The sequence below is a fragment of the Mya arenaria genome, chromosome 15, assembly GCF_026914265.1.
Source record: "Mya arenaria isolate MELC-2E11 chromosome 15, ASM2691426v1".
NCBI classification, from domain to species: Eukaryota; Metazoa; Mollusca; class Bivalvia; order Myida; family Myidae; genus Mya; species Mya arenaria.
This window is the reverse complement of record NC_069136.1, coordinates 24,950,207-24,973,100: the sequence shown is the minus strand read 5'-3', so window position 1 is coordinate 24,973,100 and position 22,894 is coordinate 24,950,207. Positions and strand designations below refer to the sequence as shown.

Genomic DNA, 22,894 nt, shown 5'->3' with positions numbered 1-22,894 from the left:
TTATCGAGCGTTTGTAAAATTCACCAGATCTAATTTCGACCTAATCGGGCGTTTCTAATTTCAACCTTATCGAGCGTTTGTAAACTTTACCAGTTCTAATTTCAACCTAATCGGGCGTTTCTAATTTCAACCTTATCGAGCGTTTGTAAAATTCACCAGATCTAATTTCGACCTAATCGGGCGTTTCTAATTTCAACCTTATCGAGCGTTTGTAAACTTTACCAGTTCTAATTTCAACCTAATCAGATCTAATTTCAACCTAATCGGGCGCTTGCAAACTTCAGCAGTTTTAATTGTATGATAAATTGTTTCAATTCAAAAGGTTGCTCGTAAAAAGGGACTTTTAAAAAATAGATGACCCTCTGTTTAGTTTCATCGACCAAAGTTACTCCGGATTTGCTAGTAATGATTGATTACTTTAAAAATGGCTGCAATGCATTTGGGTATATGATTAATATGGATAAAACGAAAGTTATAGGCCAATGTAATAGTTTCAAAATTGGGGAGAATATAATATAAACGGTAACAAAATATCAATATCTAAGAATATTATTTTCAAGCTCGGGGAGTTTACCTAACGCAGACATATAACTGTTCTAGTATGCAAAAAATGCAATGCTCTTAAGTAGGTTATATAAACGTTTTTGCAATCGAGGTTTATTTACAGCGACTCCTTTTTTACCATACCTTCTTGCAATTATCACTCCTACGCACAGGGTACAGAAGGTAGTATATTCAGTTCTCTATGAGCTTATCAAATAATGCTCACTATAAGCCAATTTCTGACCACTGTGCGCAAGAGTGTTATATTCAGCTGCAGTACGGAGTAAAGAAAATCTAGAATAATTTGAACAACTTTGGCTTAGGTTTGTCAGAACAAAAATAATATATGCATATACGCCTACGTACATGTTGTTTGATGACATTGGTTGAAATGTATGAAAAAATATATGACCATGTTCACTTATAGTACTAGATTTTTTAAATGGACGGTTCATATCATGTCGATTTAAAATAAAACGGGATCAACAAATAAATGTTTAAAAATAAACCTTAAAATATATAAATGGGTAAAAAAAATTGAAACCAATCAGTTCTGACAATCCATTTCGGAAGCACTTGAAGAAGAACAGTTTTATATTGTAACTTATTCACCTAATCTGAGACTACTTATGGTAGTTCTCAAGTGACACATATGCCTGTGATAAATCAGTTTTCAAAGTAAATATAAACTCTCTTTTTTAATCTAATTATATTTATTTTTTTAAGTTTCGACTGTCAATCTTTAAGCACATGACTAAGAAATTAAACCTAACATTATTTTTATTCATTATATTAAGGAAAACAAAAATCCCCAAACCGAAATTTCATCAAACCAAGGCCATATTTTAAACATATAAAGTACTTCCAACTAGCCCTTCGCGCTCAGGAGGGGGAGCTTTGTCTCGTCCTCGTGGTGTTATCGAACTATCAACCATAGAATCATTGCAGTGTATCTGTATTTGGGTCTTTACAAAACGCCATTTTTTGAGCAAAAGATCAGGAATTGACCGCAATATTAATATTGCCTCATATTTTATTTGATACTGACTTATACATATTTAAAGAACATACATGCTGTAGCAGGTTCTATTTTTTTTTTACAAACTTTCAAAGTAAAAAAAAACACCGGACATGAAATTAGAAAAGCGCATCGTTCATAAATTCCGACTGTCCAATCACAAATTTCAGATAGAATTAAGAAGATGAAATAAATAAGAATATAAAAATAGTGAATATTTATTTTTTTCCAAAAATGATTAAAGCTATATCACTGCCATCATCCTAAATAACTTGAAAACTCATAGAATAAAATGCACAACAAAACGCCATTTTTTCTGCACCGTCAAAATTTCCAACATTTATCTTCCAAATAAAAGTCCAGGTTTATGTGCCCTAACGCCGACCTCTGTCTTTTGGTATGGTGGCCATCTAACTGATTTAGAAAACAGCCCCATTGGCTGAAAAAATGTAAGCGCAAACCCTGGCGCAAGTAGTTTGTATAGGAACATTGGCAGTAGGCGGACCTTTAAGTATCCGCGAAAGTCGAAATTCTTAATAATTAAGCCTATCTGCAACTTCATTGGCTGAGAATGTAGGTTGAAATCCAAGTATGTGCATAATAAGGGAACGATCGTTATATTCAAAAAATTGTGGCGGATCCGTGGTCTTGAGGTAACACGCTTGACTATCAATCCAGGGATCGCAGGTTCGATCCCCCGTCGCATCACTAAAAAAACAACTAATCGTCTTCCGGGAGGGACGTTAAATGGGGGTCCCGTGCGACAGTGCTATACACTGGTGCACGTTAAAGAACCAGGGTAGCTCTAACCAGGGTTAAATTCTGTCTGTGCACTATGCTCCAAAAAAACTAAAATGACTAAAAATCTTAACGGAGCACTCGCCGAATGGGCAAGGCCCCAGTGCGAGTATAAATAAGCTTACACACCCTATTCAAAATTGGTATTGAACAAAACGGTCACAATAATGTTGGCTGGGTGGACGGACTTTTGGTACACGCGCTACTCGTATTGTCAAAATAATTTTGTGAAATGATCACTGAGACAGTTTTTGAACAAACATATGACACCAACATCCTTCACTGTTCACACACCAATACACGTGACAAAGCTTCAAATGACTGTGTGAAAGATATGAAAAGTAAGTTTTCGAAAGTTTTTAAATGCTGCCTTTAGTGAATGCTTCAGTCATCCAAGATTGTATTGAGTAAAGTAACGTAAAATTGTCAAAAAAATCCCGGGTCATATTAATATGGAGTTTGAAATACCCTCTCGATTATTTGGATACCACGCGAAGTAACTCTTGCAGAAAAATAGCGCAACAAAATGTATAGTTGTCTACCTGCTATTTTAAGAGGCAAGGGAAATAATTTGATAAATTTATCACAACTGTCGTATTTTAATAGTTGTGTTCAAATATCTGATTATCCTTTGATTTGACTTAAATGACTTTAAATTGGAAGCTTATGATAATAAATGCTTAATTGTAAACCTGTGTTTAATCTACAGAATAGTGCAAGTTTAAATTTAAAACAAAGAAAAGGTATTTCATTCCAGCTATATGCATATATATAAACCCATGCTCACTCTGTACTAGTTTTCGTATAAGAATTAAAATTGTACATGATATATTAAGACCTTACTCTTAGGGATCATTTCTATAGTAAGTGTCGCCAGGACGTCAGGTAAAACTGACGGGATCTAACACCACGAGGACGAGACATAGCGTCCCCTTCTGAGCGCGAAGCGGGCAGGAGCCGCCGCTGGGTCATAGCGGCACGGTTCCTGTCATTGATGAACGTTCCTCTCCTCCCTAAGCGGGGAGTTGGAGGAAGGGGGCGCATTCTGAGTGGTGTTAGGCCTTTCACCTTTAAAATATCAAAAAACCTTATATGGTTTGTGACAGAACTGTATTCTAATGCACTACACTAGATCCATCTTCATTACAAACGCTTGTTACTTTTAAATTACAAAATGTTAAGTTTGAATATCTTTCCTGTTTTAACCGATACCTTATTTATAAACATGCTATATAACATTCGGAATACCTCGTTCAGTTTTCATCGAAAACAACCTCGGAGGCAAATGGACGGTTTACAACTTCTGAAATCTTTACAGTTTAACTACGCTGCAAGTAGATCGTGTAGTAATTTCCATAGATCATTAAATTTAAACTCTTGAGAATCTTAATCATTTACGAAATAGTACAATTTACTGCCAATCATTTTAAACTTAGTAAAAAAAACAACACTACACTAAATTACATATATTACTATTATATAAAAAAATACGAAGTACTCTTCTGATGTACCGGCATACATCCGAGGTTGTTTTCGATGAAAAATGGCCGAGGTGAATGGCTATATAATTATTATGATATATCTCCCTTTATATATTGTATTGTTTACCGCACATATTACTAAAAACACGTGTTTCTGCGCTCTTTGATTGTATTGTTAACTGCCTGTATTTCTTAAAACAAGTGATTCTGTGCTCTTTAATTGTATTGTAAAGACAGACGATTCTCTGCTCTTGGACTGTATTGTAAACTGTCTGTATTTCTGAAGACAGACGTTGCTGTGCTCTTGGACTGTATTGTAAACTGTCTGTATTTCTAAAGACAGACGATGCTGTGCAGTTGGACTGTATTTCAGAAGACAGACGATTCATTGCTCTTGGACTGTATTGTCAACTGTCTTTATTTCTGAAGACAGACGATGCTGTGCAGTTGGACTGTATTTCTAAAAACAGACGATTCTCTGCTCTTCGACTGTATTGTAATCTGTCTGTATTTTTAAAGACAGACGATGCTGTGCTGTTGGACTGTATTGTAAACCGCATGTTTGTCTAAAGGCAGACGATTCTGTGCTCTTGGACTGTTTTGTTATCCGCTTATAAATTTCTAAAAACAGACGACATGCGATTCTATGGTCATTTAAAATCGCTGGACTCCGCACATCTTGCATACAAAAACGGAAAGGTTATTGTTGACATATATATAATAATTGCATTTTTGATATCGGAAGCGTTACTTATGTATTAAACGACAAAAGCTTAATATATATATAAAGACATGCACTAGTTCTGGATGCTGAATTTTGAACCTTTTGATCAATGCGTGGACATCACATGACTAATGGAACAAACACAATAATCAATGCCATGATAATCTGTTTGTGACCTGTATTATTTGTCGGTCCTTTTAACCGTGACTTTTATAACAAAATTACGTTCAATTGAAATAAATAAAAAAATCATTTTGTCTGCAATTTCGTCATTTACTGTTGCGGTTCTAGAAATTAACGTTAGAGGTGCGCACTTTTGGACAGGCAGGCGGGTAGGGGTCCTCTGCCGACGAAATGAATGGCAAAATTGAGTCTAAAAGGGTGCATTTTTGTGTATTTTATGCATATTTTTTCTACCATAAATGTTGAACTGGATATTTTCCAGGAAGACGCACGCCTCAACACGGATCTGCTTGTAAATTATTCATGATTCGCTAAAAGGCTTTTCGATTTCATGAGAGAATGTACATAATTACAAATTTAATTTGGAAAAAAAAATGATGCGAAAGAGAAACGAATTTTATCATCGTCGATTATAATAATTACATGTGAAGTAATAGTTCAAAGCTGGTAGTATTAAGTTGCATGATAATGACGATGCTGCTGCTACAGAGCTGCACACCACGGTATCCACATCGCTGGCTACTTCAATCGATTGTTTTCATAGCTCTTGTGGAGCTTTATCCTGATTTCAACAAAGCTCGCACTTAATCAAATATATTACTGGCAGACATCAAACTAAGGTAAGATGGAATATTCCGACTAATGACACACATTGAAATTCAGTCAAATGGAATAGACCGACTCATGGCATTTATCAACATACAATACAATTGAAAAGTTCGGGGATAATGGCACATGTCAGACTTTAGTAAAATGGAAAAGTCCGACTTTTACCACATGTCAAAAAATAGTAAAATGGAATAGTCCGACTAATGGACTCTTCTCATTTTTTTGCCCATATATGGTAAACGGTTGTCCGGCAGGGGGCGTGGTGACAGTTCCTTCGAACACGTGATTCTCGTCCATTTCAAGATCATGGTACATAACGCTTGCCTTAACTATATTTGGGCAGCCAATCACTATGTTTATTGTCGAATTTGCAGGAAGGTCTTTCCACAGTGGCTTATACAAGGTGCATTTTAGTTCAAGAGCTGCCTCAAACGCGACCGGAAATCCAGAGTGCACGTGACTTGCTTGGTTACAGTCAACCATGAAGGTAGCAACTGGTCTGAAGTTACCATCGTCTTCTTCCTTTCCAAACAAGGTAAATTTGTAATATCCCTCAAACGGAAACCGCATTTTTATTGAAATACCTCGGTCTTTTGCTGTAATCAGACAATAGTTCGTTAAATCGACCCTTTCGTCGATATGTTCAAGTTTTGCCATACATTTCACATTCCTTTTCGTCTTTAATGGCAGAATCATTTCGCCTGAATTGCACGTATACTCACAACACTTTGTTATATCAGAACTGAACCCAAACTTTGAATAACTTGGCACCGCGCCAAATATTCGAAAATTTGGCGGGAACTGTCTAAGTTGTTGATGGACATCGATACATTTTAGAATATAGGTGACTAACAGTTCGGACTTTCCGGCGGCGTCCAGTGATTTCTGTCCGTATATGTTTAGCAGGTAGTCGACTGGTTCAGGGGGTCGAACCGTGATTTTGAGTGTTCTATTGTCAAGCTTGCACGCAAAGAAGAACCGGTCTAGATTTCTGCTTCCGTCTTTTCGCTGAAAAAAGGAATCTATGTATTACCCATGAGAAGCACCTAGTGATGTAAGCTCGGGATATCAAGCTTTTGGTAAAGTGATGGCATGGTATCATATCTCATAGTCAGAAGTGCCATTAAAATCGTAGCCCAAGACAACATCGGCAGCAATTATGATTACTTAGCAACTATATATCTCTTCTTGAACAACACAGGCCATTATATATAACTGCACCCCTCATTCAAAGTCCTAACTCTCAATGCACCAACACAACCTTTCCTTAACTGAATCGTGTACTCCTATACTAGTCAAAGGTAAAATTCGGTGAAAGCTTAATCTCTTTTGCCACTTTACAACTTCATTACAAATTTAAAATCCAACATTATATCACCATTTAATAAAATTAAATATAAAAACAGACCAAAGGTATTAATCGTGCATCTGAATTTTAACAGTGCCTAAGTATAACTTTATATGTTAATTATCATACTCGACGAGGATAGAAATGGCAAGATATATAACGAAGACAAATCAATAAATAACATTATTCTTATTAAGACGACGGCGTTGATGATACGCATGATGATAAGGATAATATTAAAAAATATCATTGGCAAAAACATTCAACAACATCTGAGTTATTTTCCAAGCCTCCTTTCCCTACCAACTGACCTTCCAAAACCAACCACATGCATGTCTTTCCCCACCTCATACCTGCAATTGTACCGAGTATTCCTCAAGCACATCTGCTACCTCCTGAAGGCGGACGTCGAGCTCTCGACTGACCGTGATGATGTGATGCTGCGTGTGGGTGACCGGCTTAACATCCCACTCCAATGCGGCGCGCTCCAGCTTCAATCTGCAAGGACAGTTAGTAAATATTCTAAAGTAAAGCCGAGGAATTCTGTCACCTCCAACCCCAATTTCAAGCTCCCATATGTGGCGGGGCAAACGGCAGCAATGTCATGGAGAAGTGTTTCACCTATTAAAATGTGCTTTGACTGATGAAGTAACATGTTGGAATGGGCAACAACTCTATAGTTCCTCGTTATCCTACGTCAAGAGGTAAGATAACTCTACAAATCATGTCTGTTTGAAAAGGTAATTGTAAAAATACAAGAGCACACTTACCTCTGGTTGAATGAGTTAGCACTGATTGGGGACGCAAGAAGTTGCCATCGGGAGCTGGCCCGCAGGTCACCGTCCATGAAAGGGAAGTGGTCTACTATCATCTTGTCCGGATCCACGATGAAATAAAACTCCTAGATTACAGTTAATGTATACTGTAATAATTGTGTAAACATGCAACGTTTTTAATTACCATTGAATTGTAACTTTCAACTGCGCTTTTATTGCAAAATAAATCCATAACACAACAAAGAAAACAAGTAACACGGTATGATTTTGTAACACAAACAATATAAATAACATTAAGGAAGTCGCCCCTTAAAATCCCATTCTCGTACCTGAAAGTGTCTGTTCCACTTCCTTTTCCGGTCCACGTGCCCGGCGCCCCACGAGCAGTCAATAAAGAACCAGTTCCGGTTGATGTAGACGGCGTTCCAGAAGTGACATAGGTGGCTCTCCGTAAAGTTAATGATGTCGCCTATCTGGTACTCGTAACCCTTGACAATACCCTGGATGACCTTCACGGGGATACCCTCGAACCTGAGAAAGGTATTGAAAGTACATGCAGATGATGATGTCAACAATCCGGTACTCGTAACCTTGACAATACCATTGATGACCTTCATAGGGACGCCATCAGACCTGATTGTGAAATTGGTAGAACATGTACATAAATTTGATGATGTCCCCTATCTGGTATTTTTTACCCTTGACAATACCCTGGGCGACCTTCACAGTGACACTCTTTAATCTGAGACAAATATTAAGTGTACATGAGGTTGAAGAAGTTTACGATCCGGTATTCGTAACCCTTTGCAATGTCATTGATGATCCTCGGACCTGGTTGTAAAATTGATAGAGTATATACATTCATTTGACTTTGACCACTATTTGGTATTTTAACCCTTGGCAATATCCTGGTTGGCCTTCATATGGACTCCCTTGAACGTGGATTATATAATGACATTTCATGAAGTTGATCACGTCCCCTATCTGGTAGTTGTTACCACTTGACTATACCGTGGATGACGTGCACAGTGATACCTTCGAACCTGGATGAGATATTGATAGTACATGAAGTTGATGGTGTCGCCTGTCTGATATTCGAAACCCTTTACAATACCCTTGGTGACGTTCATAGGGATTTACTTGAACCGTGATGAGACATATACTTTGTAGATAGCGGGTGCGTCTTAGTCACGAACGTACTAGAACAAAGAACAATTACATACGCCCAGTTTAGTTTTCAAGCGATTGCTACACTTATATAGCGATTATGATGTTGGTGTACTCACCGGAGTTGGCCAGGCCAGTCCAAGGACCACTCCATATTTACCTGAATTTGCGACAAGGAGGTTTGTGTAGATGTCCGTTTTTATGTCACTTCAAATGGACCGGATTTAGGCCAAACTAAATTTATCTACATCGAACGGAAAGGACATTGACGTATTTTTCATAATAAGAGAAGCCAATCAGACAGCGGCGACTACGTTGGCTAAATCTAAATCCTCGGGCTTGGTAGGGCCCGTCAATGGGCCACTATACATTTACCAGATCGTGAGGCCTATTACATTGTAGTACTATTTGCACTATTTACCTGCACATGGCGGCGAGGAGGTTTGCGTACCCTTCTGATATAGTGACACAAGTGCCGAGAACGTCCTCCGCCTCCACGGACTGCAACTGAGACTCCCCGTAATATCCGTCAACGTCAAACCTACATACGTTAAGGTATTTGGTAAAGACTCATAAGAAATGACATACAATACAAGTAGTCTTTTTAATACAATTTATCAAATCTACACATTGTAAACATGGCTATATCTTTAAAATCATTGACAGCGAAAAGCAAAAAGTATAACCAAAATGTTTTCAAAGTAAGATCCAAATTTCCGCTAGAATTATCTCAAACTTGGTAAATACTATCGTATTTATTTCGGATAGTGTCCAGATTTCACACAATGACCAGTATACATGTATCAACTAATATATTAGCTGAATATTGAAGAAAGCTACAGCAATTTCGTAAAATGACGTACGCGACGTTAAACGTGATCCAGCGGTAAAACATGCGCACGAGCTGAAGGTGGTTCTCCGCACCTTCCCGGAAGTAAGTCACCAACGCCGCCACCGACTCACGTGCACTGAACGGCGCCTACGGGAAACAAAGGATTACTTTTATTTAAACGTACTTTGTAAACTGAACGGTATATAAACCGTCATTTAATTAGGGTCCAGACCGTGTATAATGTGGTTTCCATAGTGAAGGAATACATACATACTGTATATATTACAATTATAAACACCCGTTAAAGGCCTCAAATCGATCACTATAACAGCTGAATGTCCGAATATTTGTATAGTATTCGTCTAGCGCCAACAAATCTCATCGACGACGACGACTCAAATAGGCAAAACTGTTTCTTTACTTTTTAAGCAACCCAGCTACAGACGACCTTAACAAAGATGATCAACAAACCTTGACTGCGTGTTTGTCAAACATGTTGAATTGATGTGTGTTGTGGACGATGTCGCGTTTCCGGTAGGTTGGCGGGCGCGGCTCCGGGTCCCTTTGGTCCACCTCCTGTACGGCGAGGTCCTCAAATCCCCAGCCTGACCGCGTAATTCCCGTCAGGTTAAACTTCTGTTAAAGGGTTATGGAAGGTATGTGAATGGACGACATTTATCTATATTGCAGTTGTGATACATGTACAATGAAACCAATTCTGAAATACAATATGAAAACATTACACTGATTACGACATCTCGGAAACCATGGAACGCGATTACAAACGAAAACAAATGAGATGATATTGATTGAACTAAGATTATCCGAGAAAAACAACGCAAAATACAGAAGTCGAATGCACTTCCAAATCTTATTTAATCTAACAGATGCAGTATTATCAAAAAACCAACGCGATAAATCAATTAAAAATCAATCAAACCGTACTGCGGGATTTTGTACGGTGGGTTCGTGGGCGACATTTTTTCGGGTCGTCGTTTCCGGTTCAAAGACAAAGTTACCATTAGCGTCTACATTCTGACCTTCCATGAACTTCTGTTTAATTTCTTGTTCCCGTAAACCTCTGAAAGGGTAATACGGGTGCGATAACAAGAGATTCAATTTTACTTTTCTCATTTTATCTATTTATTCAGTCTTCTTTAGATATGTTGATATAGAAATTGCCAGAAGATGCACATACATATATTTGATGTTGTGTACAACGAATGCTGTTGAATAGTACTTTTATAAACTGCGTGTAATTATAAATATATTCAATGAGTTGATCGAGTGAGTTGAATTATCGACGAGAACCTAACAATTATAACCCTTAACTGTGTTATTTTTCCAGGCATGAGTCTTAAATATCAAAGATGAAAATGATTGTGACGTGTGTAAATATAAATATTTACTGAACATGACTAATCAGTGTATTGTAACCTATTAGCCTGTTCCTCGAGTTTCACGAGTTGTTCGTGTTTGCGGGCAATTTCTTCCTGCACCTCGGCCTGTTTCCGCCGGAAGAGCGCCTCATCCTCCTTCACCAACTGAAAGTTGTGCTTTTCCTGACGACGCCTCTCCTGTGTTGGATGGAAGTATAGAAAAGTATTCATTAAAAACAAGTCAAAAGAGATCTGAACCTAGTGCAAATACTAGTTATATATTTTTTTTCATCACTGGTAAATGTTTAACACCATTGTTTCCGAGTTATGTTATATATACTACCGCGACCTAAAGGTATTTACCTGTAAAATGGTGTTACCTCCAGTTATTGTTCACATATGCCACAATTACCTCTATACTTATTGAGGCACTTTTATCACCATTATCTCCAATTTGTGTTTCTATATGTAGATATACCAAAGTTATCTTGAGCCTTTGTTCATGAGTATACTGAGGTTACCTACCACCATTACCTACGATTTGTGTTTCTATATGCAGATGTACTGAGGTTATCTCGAGCGTTTGTTCATGTATATAAACAAGTTTATCTCGAGCCTTTGTTCGTGTATACCGAGGTTACATCCATATTTAGTTACTGTTAACCACCTTTATCTCCGATTTGTGTTTCTATTTTTACCTTTACAATGGTTAACGCGAAATTTGTAAATACACGTATAAACAACCGTTACCTCCATATTCAGTTCCCTTATTTCACAGTTACCTCCACTTTCCTAAAAAACAACCGTTATTTCTGTATTATGTTCCTTTAAACCACGGTTACTTCCACTTTGTTCAAATAACCACCCATTACTTCTAAATTAAGCTAAATTAAGTTCCTGTTTAGCACGGTTGCATACACTGTGATCAAATAACCACCGGCTACTTCTAAATTAAGTAAATTTTTCCCACGGTTACCTCCACATTGCTAAAAAACCCAATCGTTTCTTCTAAATAAAGTTTCTGTATACCACGGATACCTCCAGTTTTTGCTCCTGCATCCTCTTGACCTCTTGATCTTTTGCCCGCTTCTTGACTTTCACTTCTCGGATTGCCTGCGCCTCTCGGTTCTCCTGCAAACAACGACTTGTTGCAAATCCTGCACCATAACCAGCTTTAAAACATCAGTGGCCTTTGTCTGTGTATCCACATATACACATATAGGGCGCATCTCAACATACATTAATTACTAGACAGGCACAATGACCAGCATTTATAACACCAGGAGCTTTTGTTTGTGTACCCCATATACACAAATAGAGCTCATCTTATCCCACATTAACTACAAGCCCTTTACAATGGCCAGCTTTATAACATCAGTGGCCTTTGTTTGTGTACCCCCATATACACAAATAGAGCCCATCTTATTATACATTAACTACAAGCCCTTTACAATGGCCAGCTTTATAACATCAGTCGCCTTTGTTTGTGTACCCCCATATACACAAATAGCGCTCATCTTATCCCACATTAACTACAAGCCCTGTACAATGGCCAGCTTTATAACATCAGTGGCCTTTGTTTGTGTATCCCCATATATACATACAGAGCCCATCTTGTCATACATTAACTACAAGCCCTTTACAATGGCCAGCTTTATAACACCAGGAGCTTTTGTTTGTGTACCCCATATACACAAATAGAGCTCATCTTATCCCACATTAACTACAAGCCCTTTACAATGGCCAGCTTTATAACATCAGTGGCCTTTGTCTACGTATCCCCATATACACAAATAGAGCCCATCTTATTACACATTAACTACACGCCATGCACAATGACCAGCTTTATAACATCAGTGGCCTTTGTCTACGTATCCCCATATACACAAATAGAGCCCATCTTGTCCTACATTAACTACAAGCCATTTACAATGGCCAGCTTTATAACATCAGTGGCCTTTGTTTGTGTATCCCCATATACACAAATAAAGCCCATCTTATTATACATTAACTACGAGCACTGTACAATAACCAGCTTTATAACATCAGTGGCCTTTGTTTGTGTATCCTCATATACACAAATAGAGCCCATCTTGTCATACATTAACTACAAGCACTGTACAATAACCAGCTTTATAACATCAGTGGCCTTTGTTTGTGTATCCCCATACACACAAATAGAGCCCATCTTGTCATACATTAACTACAAGCCCTGCACAATGACTAGCTTTTTTAGCATCAGTGACCTTTGTTTGTGTTCCCCATACACACAAATGATCCCATTGTATTATACATTAACTACAAGCCCTGCACAATGACCAGCTTTTTAACATCAATGGCTTTTGTTTGTGTATCCCCATACACACAAATAAAGCCCATCTTATTATGCATTAACTACAAGCCCTGTACAATGACCAGCTTTTTAACATCAGTGGCCTTGTTTGTGTATCCCCATACACACAAATAGAGCCCATCTTATTATACATAAACTACAAGCCCTGCACAATGACCAGCTTTTTAACATCAGTGGCCTTGTTTGTGTATCCCCATACACACAAATAGAGCCCATCTTATTATACATTAACTACAAGCCCTGCACAATGACCAGCTTTTTAACATCAGTGGCCTTTGTTTGTGTACCCCCATGTACACAAATAGCGCTCATCTTGTCATACATTAACAACAAGCACTGTACAATAACCAGCTTTATAACATCAGTGGCCTTGTTTGTGTATCCCCATACACACAAATAGAGCCCATCTTATTATACATTAACTACAAGCCCTGCACAATGACCAGCTTTTTAACATCAGTGGCCTTTGTTTGTGTATCCTCATATACACAAATAGAGCCCATCTTGTCATACATTAACAACAAGCACTGTACAATAACCAGCTTTATAACATCAGTGGCCTTGTTTGTGTATCCCCATACACACAAATAGAGCCCATCTTATTATACATTAACAACAAGCCCTGCACAATGACCAGCTTTTTAACATCAGTGGCCTTTGTTTGTGTATCCCCATATATACATACAGAGCCCATCTTGTCATACATTAACTACAAGCCCTGCACAATGACCAGCTTTTTAACATCAGTGGCCTTTGTTTGTGTATCCCCATATATAAATACAGAGCCCATCTTGTCATACATTAACTACAAGCCCTGCACAATGACCAGCTTTTTAACATCAGTGGCCTTTGTTTGTGTATCCCCATATGTACATACAGAGCCCATCTTGTCATACATTAACTACAAGCCCTGCACAATGACCAGCTTTTTAACATCAGTGGCCTTGTTTGTGTATCCACATATACACAAAAAGAGCCCATCTTACCATACATTAACAACAAGCCCTGCACAATGACCAGCGTTATAACATCAGTGGCCTTTGCTCGTGTATCCCCATATATACATACAGAGCCCATCTTGTCATACATTAACAACAAGCCCTGTACTATGACCAGCTTTTTAACATCAGTGGCCTTTGTTTGTGTATCCCCATATATACATACAGAGCCCATCTTATTATACATTAACAACAAGCCCTGCACAGTGACCAGCTTTATAACATCAGTAAATTTTCTATTTAAAAGAAATTGTAATAATATATTTGAAAACGATGCGCTCTCTTAAAGAAATGGTCCAATGAACACCAGCCTAGTTAGCATACTTTAAAAAGACAACTTTATTGATGCTTAGAAAGAGAATTTAATATTTTAAGATCTTGACATATAACTGCATTTATAAAGCAATAAAAGAATGATATATATACATAACAAAAAACAAACAAACAAGTAACCGCTTTTTTGTTAGTTTACATCTAACCAAATAAATAAATGTGACCGCACACCTTGATCAATCCATTGGCCTTCGTCTCGCGGCCCTTATACTGCGGTAGCTGTGGTGTAGGGAGTGTGTATTCGTCCTCCAGGTCCGACAACTCTGTCAACACAAGCTGGTTGGAGTGTTTCGCCCTTGGCCGAGGTCGCCCGGCAGGGGGCGGCTGGTTTAGGTCGGAACTTGCGCATCCCATTTGACGGTTCAGTTAGTTACGAAAAAGGCCCACTCAAGGAGCGATGATGCGATCGTCCATTATCAATTCATGAGAAAACTAATCAGAGATCTTTTAGGCTGTGTTAATTGATGAGTTAAGGTGTTGAACGAATCCATCCTGTCTTTTATTTGTACTAAGTAATGCATTATTAGTCCATCGTAAAAGTAGAATTATCCTTTCAAATAATGATATTGATACACTGAATGAATAAAACAGATGTAAGGAATGAAAACTTAAATTTAACTTTAAAATTTATTTAACTAAAATATTTCCACCATTACCACTCGATTTACACTTAAACTTTAAAATATACAAAGATAATAGAAACTTTAGAGAGCCGGATCAAATTACACTTTATTGTTTAAAAACTATTTGAGTTTAACCAGGCATTTCAATTTTATAGTCTTTCAGTTATCGTGTATGTCAATGTTTATATGAAAAGTTAAATTGGTCTAATTACAAATATTTAGGTTTCAATAATACGTCATCGACTAAACATTTAAATAATTTGTTTTTACTTTTAATCGGAAATATGGTCTGAATTGTAACTACGCGTTCTACTGTCGGCTAAAGCAATATGGCACTCTTGTATTTAATTAAATGTTTCAATCCTGTCGTATTTTTCTAGTAAATAGGATTCTAAGCATGTACACATGAGTGGGAAGGCCACAGAAAGCTATATAAATAATTAACATAATATTATCTTCTTTTTTGTAAGCTGTCGAAGGACGTTTTGATGCTCTATGGATCATGCACTAGCGTGACGTTAGACGGAATCTACCACTAGTGCGGCATATAATGGTCTTTAATATTTGAGACAATATATACGATTATACAGAAACACTTTATTGTTCAGTTGCACAGATATTTAAAACATGATTTTTCAAGAACATATGCAACATGTGTTTATCATTCGTTAATGCCAATGGTCAAAACGTATGTAAAGCACACGAATGAGTTCTCAAACATGAACGCTGTATCATTGATTTGCACGATACCCGCGTCCTGTCTCGAAACTAATACCGATAAAACTCAATATAGTTTTAAAAATGTCAATCGAGACTGCTGAACATTCTCGTTCAGGTCACTATCACACACTTACAATCTCATAATTGTCTCAACATGACGCGTGTCAAAACCGTACACTTGTCTAAACCTCACATTTGTCTAAACCTCACACTTGTCTTAAAAAGGCTAGATACCAGATCCTACAATTGCAAGAAAGAAGGAAATATGTTGCCAAAAATTACATAAAAAATGATGTAACGGTCCGCTGTAGGCGGCGGATGTGCGTTCATAGTCTCCACTTCTATGAACTTGCTAGAAAGCTCAGCTGTCCTGTGAGGCATAGTAAGTTGGAACTTCAACAATCTTTCAGAGAAAGCTCGTTGAAGTGTAACGGTCCACTGTAGATGGCGGAGGTCTACAGCGACGGAGGTGCGTTCATAATAATATTCCGTATAAAACGGAAATACGTTCATACCGGATGTAAACTTGGTAGGTAATATGCAAACTAGCAAAGCCCGGGCTATGTGAGAATAGAGAAGTTAGTGTATATAAAGACCAGTGAACCCCTTCAGGGTCGAGCATGCTTTTCCCTGAGGGGATCTGTTGGTGTTTCTTTGACGTCGCACGTTACACTTACATCGTTGTGTACAACGTATTATATCTAACTAATGTGTCGCATGTATGCATTTTTCACAGCTTTTGCGTTTTTTTTTTCCAATTTTAAAAATTTACTAGGGGTGTCTACAACTTTTTTCCCCTGTAAGTTTAACGATAGGGTTGGTACATTGTTGCGTTTATTATTTTAACCATGTAAAGGGATGTATTATCGGCCTCCTACTAGCTCGCATTAACAATTCTGGCCTTTTTTCTTATTTGCCGAGTGTTAGACCATCTAGTTTTCTAGCCCCTTTCGAGCATGACATACTAGTATATCTCGACCACCCTTTTCTCTCGTTTTCACTATTGTTTCAATCTCGAATTTGTCACAACACATTACTTGTTCAAACTTACAACTCACACTTGTCATAACATCACATTTGTCTAAACCTTACATGCGTTTCAACCTCAGACTTGTCTCATGTTTACACTTGTCACAACCTTAAACTTGTCACAACTCCTCACTTGCTTTAACTCACAACTCACACTTGTCATAACATCACACTTGTCTCAACCTTACATGTGCCACAAACTCTCATTTGTCTCAATCTCACACTTTTTCTCATCCCCACCTTGTCATAACCTCACACTTTTTTAATTCCCAACCTTGTCACAACTTCACATATGTCTCATCTCCACCTTGTCACAATCTCACACTTTTTTCTCTCATCCCAACCTTGTCACAACCTCATACTTGTCTCATCTCTACCTTATCACAATCTCACACTTTTTCTCATCCGCACCTTGTCACGACCTCACACTTGTCTCATCTCCACCTTGTCAAAATCTCACACTTTTTCTCATCTCCACCTTGTCACAACCTCACACTTTTATAATTCCCAACCTTGTCACAACTTCACACTTTTCTCATCCCCCATCTTGTCACAACCTAACTCTTGTCTCATCCCCATCTGGTCACAACCTCACACTTTTCTCATCCCCACCTTGTCACAATCTCACACTTTTTCTCATCCCCACCTTGTCACAAGCTCACACTTTTTTTTAATTCCCAGCCTTGTCACAACCTCACTCTTGTCTTAATCGCAACCATGTCACAACCTCACACTTTTCTAATTCCCATCTGGTCACAACCTCACACTTTTCTCATTCACGGCCTCACTCAATTCTCCATCTTCATGATCGGAATCTCACACTTTTCGCTACCTTAAGCATTAACTGTTTTTCACCCTTGTTTATAAACGTGGTAAAACGGGTACAAAACATATTGAACATACGTTTATAAAAATATCAAAAGATTAATCTATTTTTTGGACATATAGTTTCATGATTTATACTACAACATTTTTTTATAATTTTATAGTTATATTAACATATATCGGTAACTCCAGGGGACAAGCTTTACAACACAAAACTATTAGGAGCCTTATGGAAATACTAAATTTTTAAATATACTCGTGTGCAGGACTTCAACATTGACAACTTTGTAAATGTTCAGCCTAAAATAATACCCAAGTTCTTAACATCAAACTGAAAAGTTTTATTTAATATATATCTTTGCAATCATGTAATATTTTTAAAAGCGCAATTCTTCTGATTCAGGTAAGAGAGTTCACACCAACTTTATCCCACCCAATATAAAATTAGCACTTAGATTAGTTTTACTATATTATTCAGGCTGAACGCTCTAATATGTACCAGTAATGTTCTCTCTATACATGTATAGAAAATAAGTAAATTAAATTAACTTGAATCAAAACGAAATGAAACACAATACACATACAAAAGTTTAGATATATACATGTCATCTGATCTTTCTTCAATCGTAGTTTAAAAACTAACTATTCATAACAGAACCTCTTTAAACGATGTAACGAATTGAATTGCATATTTGGAAGATACGTCAATAAAATCGGTGTATATATATATGCTTCCTCTGTGCTAGCTCCAGGTCACGCATTTTGCCTGTACCCATTGCTAAACGTTTTAACCTTCAAGCATTAGACCATGTACTTGACCGCTTGTTAAAGATGTGCTATTATCGGATCTACCTGCAATTAAGTCCATGAATTCTATTTCTACACCATTAACACTTTGTTTACCATTTTCATTGAAACCGTAATATGAGCTTCCCTTTCTCAGTCGCTGTCGCACGGAATAGATCACTCCTTGGCGAATATTAATTTTCCTGTCCAAATGTATGTATTCATACCTCGTGTCGGTTTGATAGCACAAATTAACATTCTGTGTCAACACGACTGTCTGGTCCTCCAGAATTTCCAACGAACCAGACAAACTACCAGTTTGACAAGGCAGATAGAGGGCTACACTATGAAGAACCACATCTTTTGACGTCCTGAAGCTTATTCCATTTTGTTTTCCAGTGTGACCCCAACCGCTTGAAATATTAAAAAATCTGTTAACACTGAAAGATTTAACATTCTTCCTTCGATCGCCAAGTTCTTTCATAAAAGTGACCTTCTCACTGTCGGACAAAATATTTTCTTTTACGACTAGTTGGATAAATGATTCAAACGACATTCCAGGAAAATCAACCAGCAGTATTAGGTCTCCAAATTGTTGTCTTAGGGCCTGGTCAGACATCTCATTCCCGGATTTAGAGCAACATTGTTCTGCCCATTTCTTACAAGAAGCGTAAACCTCTTCCGGTGGTAGTTTTGGTGTTGATTTTTCTTGCTCAAGTACATACCGCATGATTTCAGAGGACATGCTCAAAAACCCGTCACTTTGAAATACTCCATCAGCGTTTTTGGATACAAAGGACAGACATTGTTGAATCAATTCTTTTTCCTCGAACTTCGAAGCTTGGTCGAGGATGATACAGACATTCTCGACTGCAATTTCCTTTTCAAGAAATGTCTTGCAGCGGTTTGTTAAGGGTTGGATATCGTATTTTTTGGCCGCGTACATCGTGGCCATAACAGAATCAGGCATTATCTGTATTTCTCCCGTATACATAAACCTGGAAAAAGAACGAAATATCAGTAAACAATATGATGTTTTGTACAGGCAGAAACAAACAAAGTTGTTCAAGTCATTTTTATCACACACACACACACACACGCACGCACCTGACGATCGTTCTGAAGACGTCTGCTTCCACATCAGGTATTTCCACAACGCTGGCTTCCGGAAGTGAGCCACAAAACATCGTATAGAACACCGGTGAGCGGCTGGCCAGCATGAATCGGTGACACCTCACTTCCTGTTTTTCTTTTCCCGCCAAGATAGTGACATCACATAGTACGTCAGCATCAAGCATATGCACGTTCGTGACGGCGAACGGTTCCTCGTATTGCCAGGCTTCAGACATATTGGTAGTTTGAGGTCTACAATTAACAGTGATAACTATTGAGGCTATTCAACGATATAAATGAAACTGTGGCGAGAGTATCAAATAATTCATATTCCAAAAAACTTACTTACCTTCATGTTTTACGGGTAACGTCAATATGTATACGTTTTACGTAACAGTTCAATGTGCTAGGGAGTTGAGTTTTACTAAAGACAGTTTTGTCGCATTTTTCTCCAGAGTTGGTTTGAGCCAGAGCGAAGAGTATTTCTTATTTATGAAAATGTTTTATGTCAAGATTCAGACAAATTCATGCGGACTTTAGATGATATAAGTTTAAAGAAAGATACAATAGTGCATTTACATCCTGGTTATATAGTGTAAATACTCAATGTCTTAAAAATACAGTAAATATCAGAAACAATCATGAAATAGACACACGGAATTATTTTTGAGCTCAGTAACTCATTGTTTTCGCAGGCCGTCGCTATTCCAAAACAGTAACCTCTCATTAATTGATAATGATATACGAAACAATATCATATTTAGTCTGAGTATCAAATTGCAACCATTCCTATTTATGCACCATACCTGCATATAAAATGAAATAAATTATGTTGTATTTTTTTATAAGCTTAGCATTTTAACATGCTCGGCGCTACTACAAGCACTACTGTCTAGCGGTGAACTATTTTAGTTTTGGGCCACCAAAAAACCTTGACTTAATATTGACGAATACCTTTAACCAAGTTATTTAAGTGCACTGTTTGACGGGATACATATCAGATGGGCGAACGGGCTTAATTAAATACATGTCAGTCACAATAACACTTGTAACGTTCCTTAAACTAAAGTCAGTGGTTTTAGATACTTGTTCAGTAATCTATAATATTTACATACATTTATACGATTGAAATTGCTCTGATGTGCTTATGAACTATTATATCATGCACATACATAATGATTCACAAAACCAATATGACAAAGTGCAAATACTTACCAAATTGGCAAATGCAAGTTTCGATTTCAAACCGAAAGTAAGAGTATGGTTAAACACAACTAAATTTAAACCATCATTCGACTTGACTTGCAAACTAAAGGTTCAGCTTCTGCAAATGTTGTTGTTTTTAGCATGAATGAAAGAAGTTAACGTAATACTAAAAACAGTTTAACATAACCGAAACATCGAGATAACACAGTTCGACACGGCGAGTTTTGACTGTAATGATTATATTGCTGCTGCTGCTGCTGCTGCTGCTGCTGCTGCTAATGATGATGATGAGGTTAAGCAGCATTACTGAATGTGCCCCCTCACCCCTGATACCGAACAATATAGGCTTTTAATATGTTGTTGGCTGTTTGGGGGTCTTCAAACAATTATATTGTAATACTTGGGATTTAGCAGAAAGTACAATACAAACTAAAAGTAGATCTATGTTATTCTGTAAAAGCTGAGGGCTAGTGCCCACGGAAATCGGACCAATAATGGTAAACATATTAATGTTGTGAATGACTGAAAATGAAGTTTTATGTAAGTTTATGCAATGGTTAAATCTGAGGATTACGATCTGAAACCAAAGTTACTCTAACATCTGATCATGCTTTTGTATGCTTCTAAAACGGGTGGTAATACCAATTTTGGGGCTTTATTGGCATATTTAAGAAAATGCTTACTGGTTAATTCTGTGCATTTTTAGAACACATGTTCATCCTATATCTGATAAATGGCATACTCAAATAACGATCAAAGGGAGTCGATTGTTTTTCTAATCCATGTATGTATACTATAGGGTGGTTTAGATCAGCATCTGATAACTCTCTGCTTAAAGAAGAACTGTCATTGTATTATGGAAGTTATAGAGTAACCCGAGACACGGTTTAGACTTTAATGGAAATAGTGTCTACTTAAATGTTGACGATATATGATTTATTGCTCCTGTATTTATAACTTAATGTTTCTACAGTCTCTCGTAAATGCAAATAATTATTTTTTTTCTAAGTGAATTTCTTTTTGTTAAAAATATTGTTCTATACTTTTCCCTTTTAGAACACATGTTTGGAACTTTTTTTGTCATTGCGATTGTCTGGTTCGGCAGGATTTCTTACAAACTGGCCTATCTATCATTTCCATATACACGAGACTGGAAGAGGTTTTGTTCACTTGACTGTCAACCCAGAGTTCGTAGTTTATTTGACTGTCAACCCAGGGTTTGTAGTTCACGTGACTGTTACCGCAGTGGTCGTAGTTCAATTAAATGTCAACCCAGGGGTCGTAGTTCACTTGAATATCAACTCTGGGGCCGCAGTTGTACAACAAGGGGCAGTAGTTCACTTGAATGTCAACCCAGGGGCCATAATTGTACACCAAAGGCCGTAGTTCGCTTGACTGTCAACCCAGGGTTCGTAGTTCACTTGACTGTCAACCTAGGGTTCGTAGTTCACTTGACTGTCAGCCCAGGGTTCGTAGTTTACTTTACTCTCAACCTAGGGGTCGTAGTTCACTTGACTGTCAACCCAGGGTTCGTAGTTCACTTGACTGTCAACCCAGGGTTCGTAGTTTACTTTACTGTCAACCTAGGGGTCGTTGTTAACTTGAATGTCAACCCAGGGTCGTAGTTTACTTGACTGTCAACCCAGGGTTCGTAGTTCACTTGACTGTCAACATTTCTTTTTAATTTAAGATTATGTTGAAATTAAGACCTATTATTTAAACGTATTCGACGTCGATGGTAATGTTGACTCTGCACTGACTAAAGCTTGGCTTTCAAAATGTATATCGATTTTAGCTACGATTTCCCATGAATAGACAAGTTAGATGGAAATCATGGCTGAAATCGTGACAGTAATTGAGACAGTGTGAGTCAGTCTTAAATTATTGTATCACTTGTTCAGGTCCAATAAACAATAAAAATGTATTTTCTTCTTTCCTGACATAAAATACAAAACAACCATTTACTCACCAAAAGTTCTACGTTTCAAGTAGAACTCCAAATATACACAGAGGCTCGGACCTATTAAAAACAATCAACTTATGCCATTCT

General features: G+C 37.6%; 2 protein-coding genes and 1 non-coding gene across 7 annotated transcripts; 1 reads left to right on the top strand and 2 right to left on the bottom strand.

The window, feature by feature from the left end:
* Positions 1-3,192: 3,192 nt before the first annotated feature.
* Positions 3,193-3,413, top strand: LOC128220816 (small nucleolar RNA U3). Its single transcript, XR_008258856.1, has one exon. It is a non-coding gene; the product is annotated as a small nucleolar RNA U3 (small nucleolar RNA).
* Positions 3,414-5,012: 1,599 nt separating this feature from the next.
* On the bottom strand, positions 5,013-15,182 carry LOC128219730 (kyphoscoliosis peptidase-like). The gene is made up of 11 exons (XM_052927680.1): positions 14,714-15,182; positions 11,897-11,989; positions 10,917-11,056; positions 10,425-10,560; positions 9,951-10,115; positions 9,511-9,626; positions 9,069-9,188; positions 7,810-8,011; positions 7,475-7,605; positions 7,058-7,202; positions 5,013-6,364 (listed from the first exon to the last, which is right to left on the bottom strand). The coding sequence occupies exons 1-11, from the start codon at positions 14,894-14,896 to the stop codon at positions 5,528-5,530; spliced, it is 2,268 nt and encodes a 755-aa protein (XP_052783640.1). The 5' UTR covers positions 14,897-15,182; the 3' UTR covers positions 5,013-5,527.
* A 1,097-nt stretch (positions 15,183-16,279) lies between these two features.
* On the bottom strand, positions 16,280-22,894 carry LOC128219729 (BTB/POZ domain-containing protein 2-like). 5 transcript variants are annotated; one of them, XR_008258641.1, is made up of 4 exons: positions 19,988-20,457; positions 19,633-19,890; positions 17,675-19,523; positions 16,280-17,165 (listed from the first exon to the last, which is right to left on the bottom strand). XR_008258641.1 is itself a non-coding variant. In XM_052927678.1 (3 exons), the coding sequence occupies exons 2-3, from the start codon at positions 19,872-19,874 to the stop codon at positions 18,527-18,529; spliced, it is 1,239 nt and encodes a 412-aa protein (XP_052783638.1). In that variant the 5' UTR covers positions 19,875-19,890; positions 22,814-22,894; the 3' UTR covers positions 17,573-18,526. The 5 variants fall into 5 exon arrangements, 4 of the variants coding, with proteins under 4 accessions (XP_052783638.1, XP_052783639.1, XP_052783635.1 ...); XM_052927678.1 differs by lacking the exons at positions 16,280-17,165; positions 19,988-20,457 and adding an exon at positions 22,814-22,894 and having other exon boundaries at positions 17,573-19,523; XM_052927679.1 differs by lacking the exons at positions 16,280-17,165; positions 19,988-20,457 and adding an exon at positions 20,754-20,840 and having other exon boundaries at positions 17,573-19,523.

What these genes read in the sequence shown, in the direction of transcription:
- LOC128219730 (XM_052927680.1), bottom strand. Translation starts at nt 14,896, where the DNA reads ATGGGATGCGCAAGTTCCGACCTAAACCAGCCGCCCCCTGCCGGGCGA. An exon ending in AGTGGAACAGACACTTTCAG is followed by an intron (nt 7,606 to 7,809) that starts GTACGAGAATGG and finishes ACTGTAATCTAG; the next exon opens with GAGTTTTATTTCATCGTGGA. An exon ending in GCTAACTCATTCAACCAGAG is followed by an intron (nt 7,203 to 7,474) that starts GTAAGTGTGCTC and finishes CTGTCCTTGCAG; the next exon opens with ATTGAAGCTGGAGCGCGCCG.
- LOC128219729 (XM_052927678.1), bottom strand. Translation starts at nt 19,874, where the DNA reads ATGTCTGAAGCCTGGCAATACGAGGAACCGTTCGCCGTCACGAACGTG. An exon ending in GTCTTCAGAACGATCGTCAG is followed by an intron (nt 19,524 to 19,632) that starts GTGCGTGCGTGT and finishes TTCTTTTTCCAG; the next exon opens with GTTTATGTATACGGGAGAAA.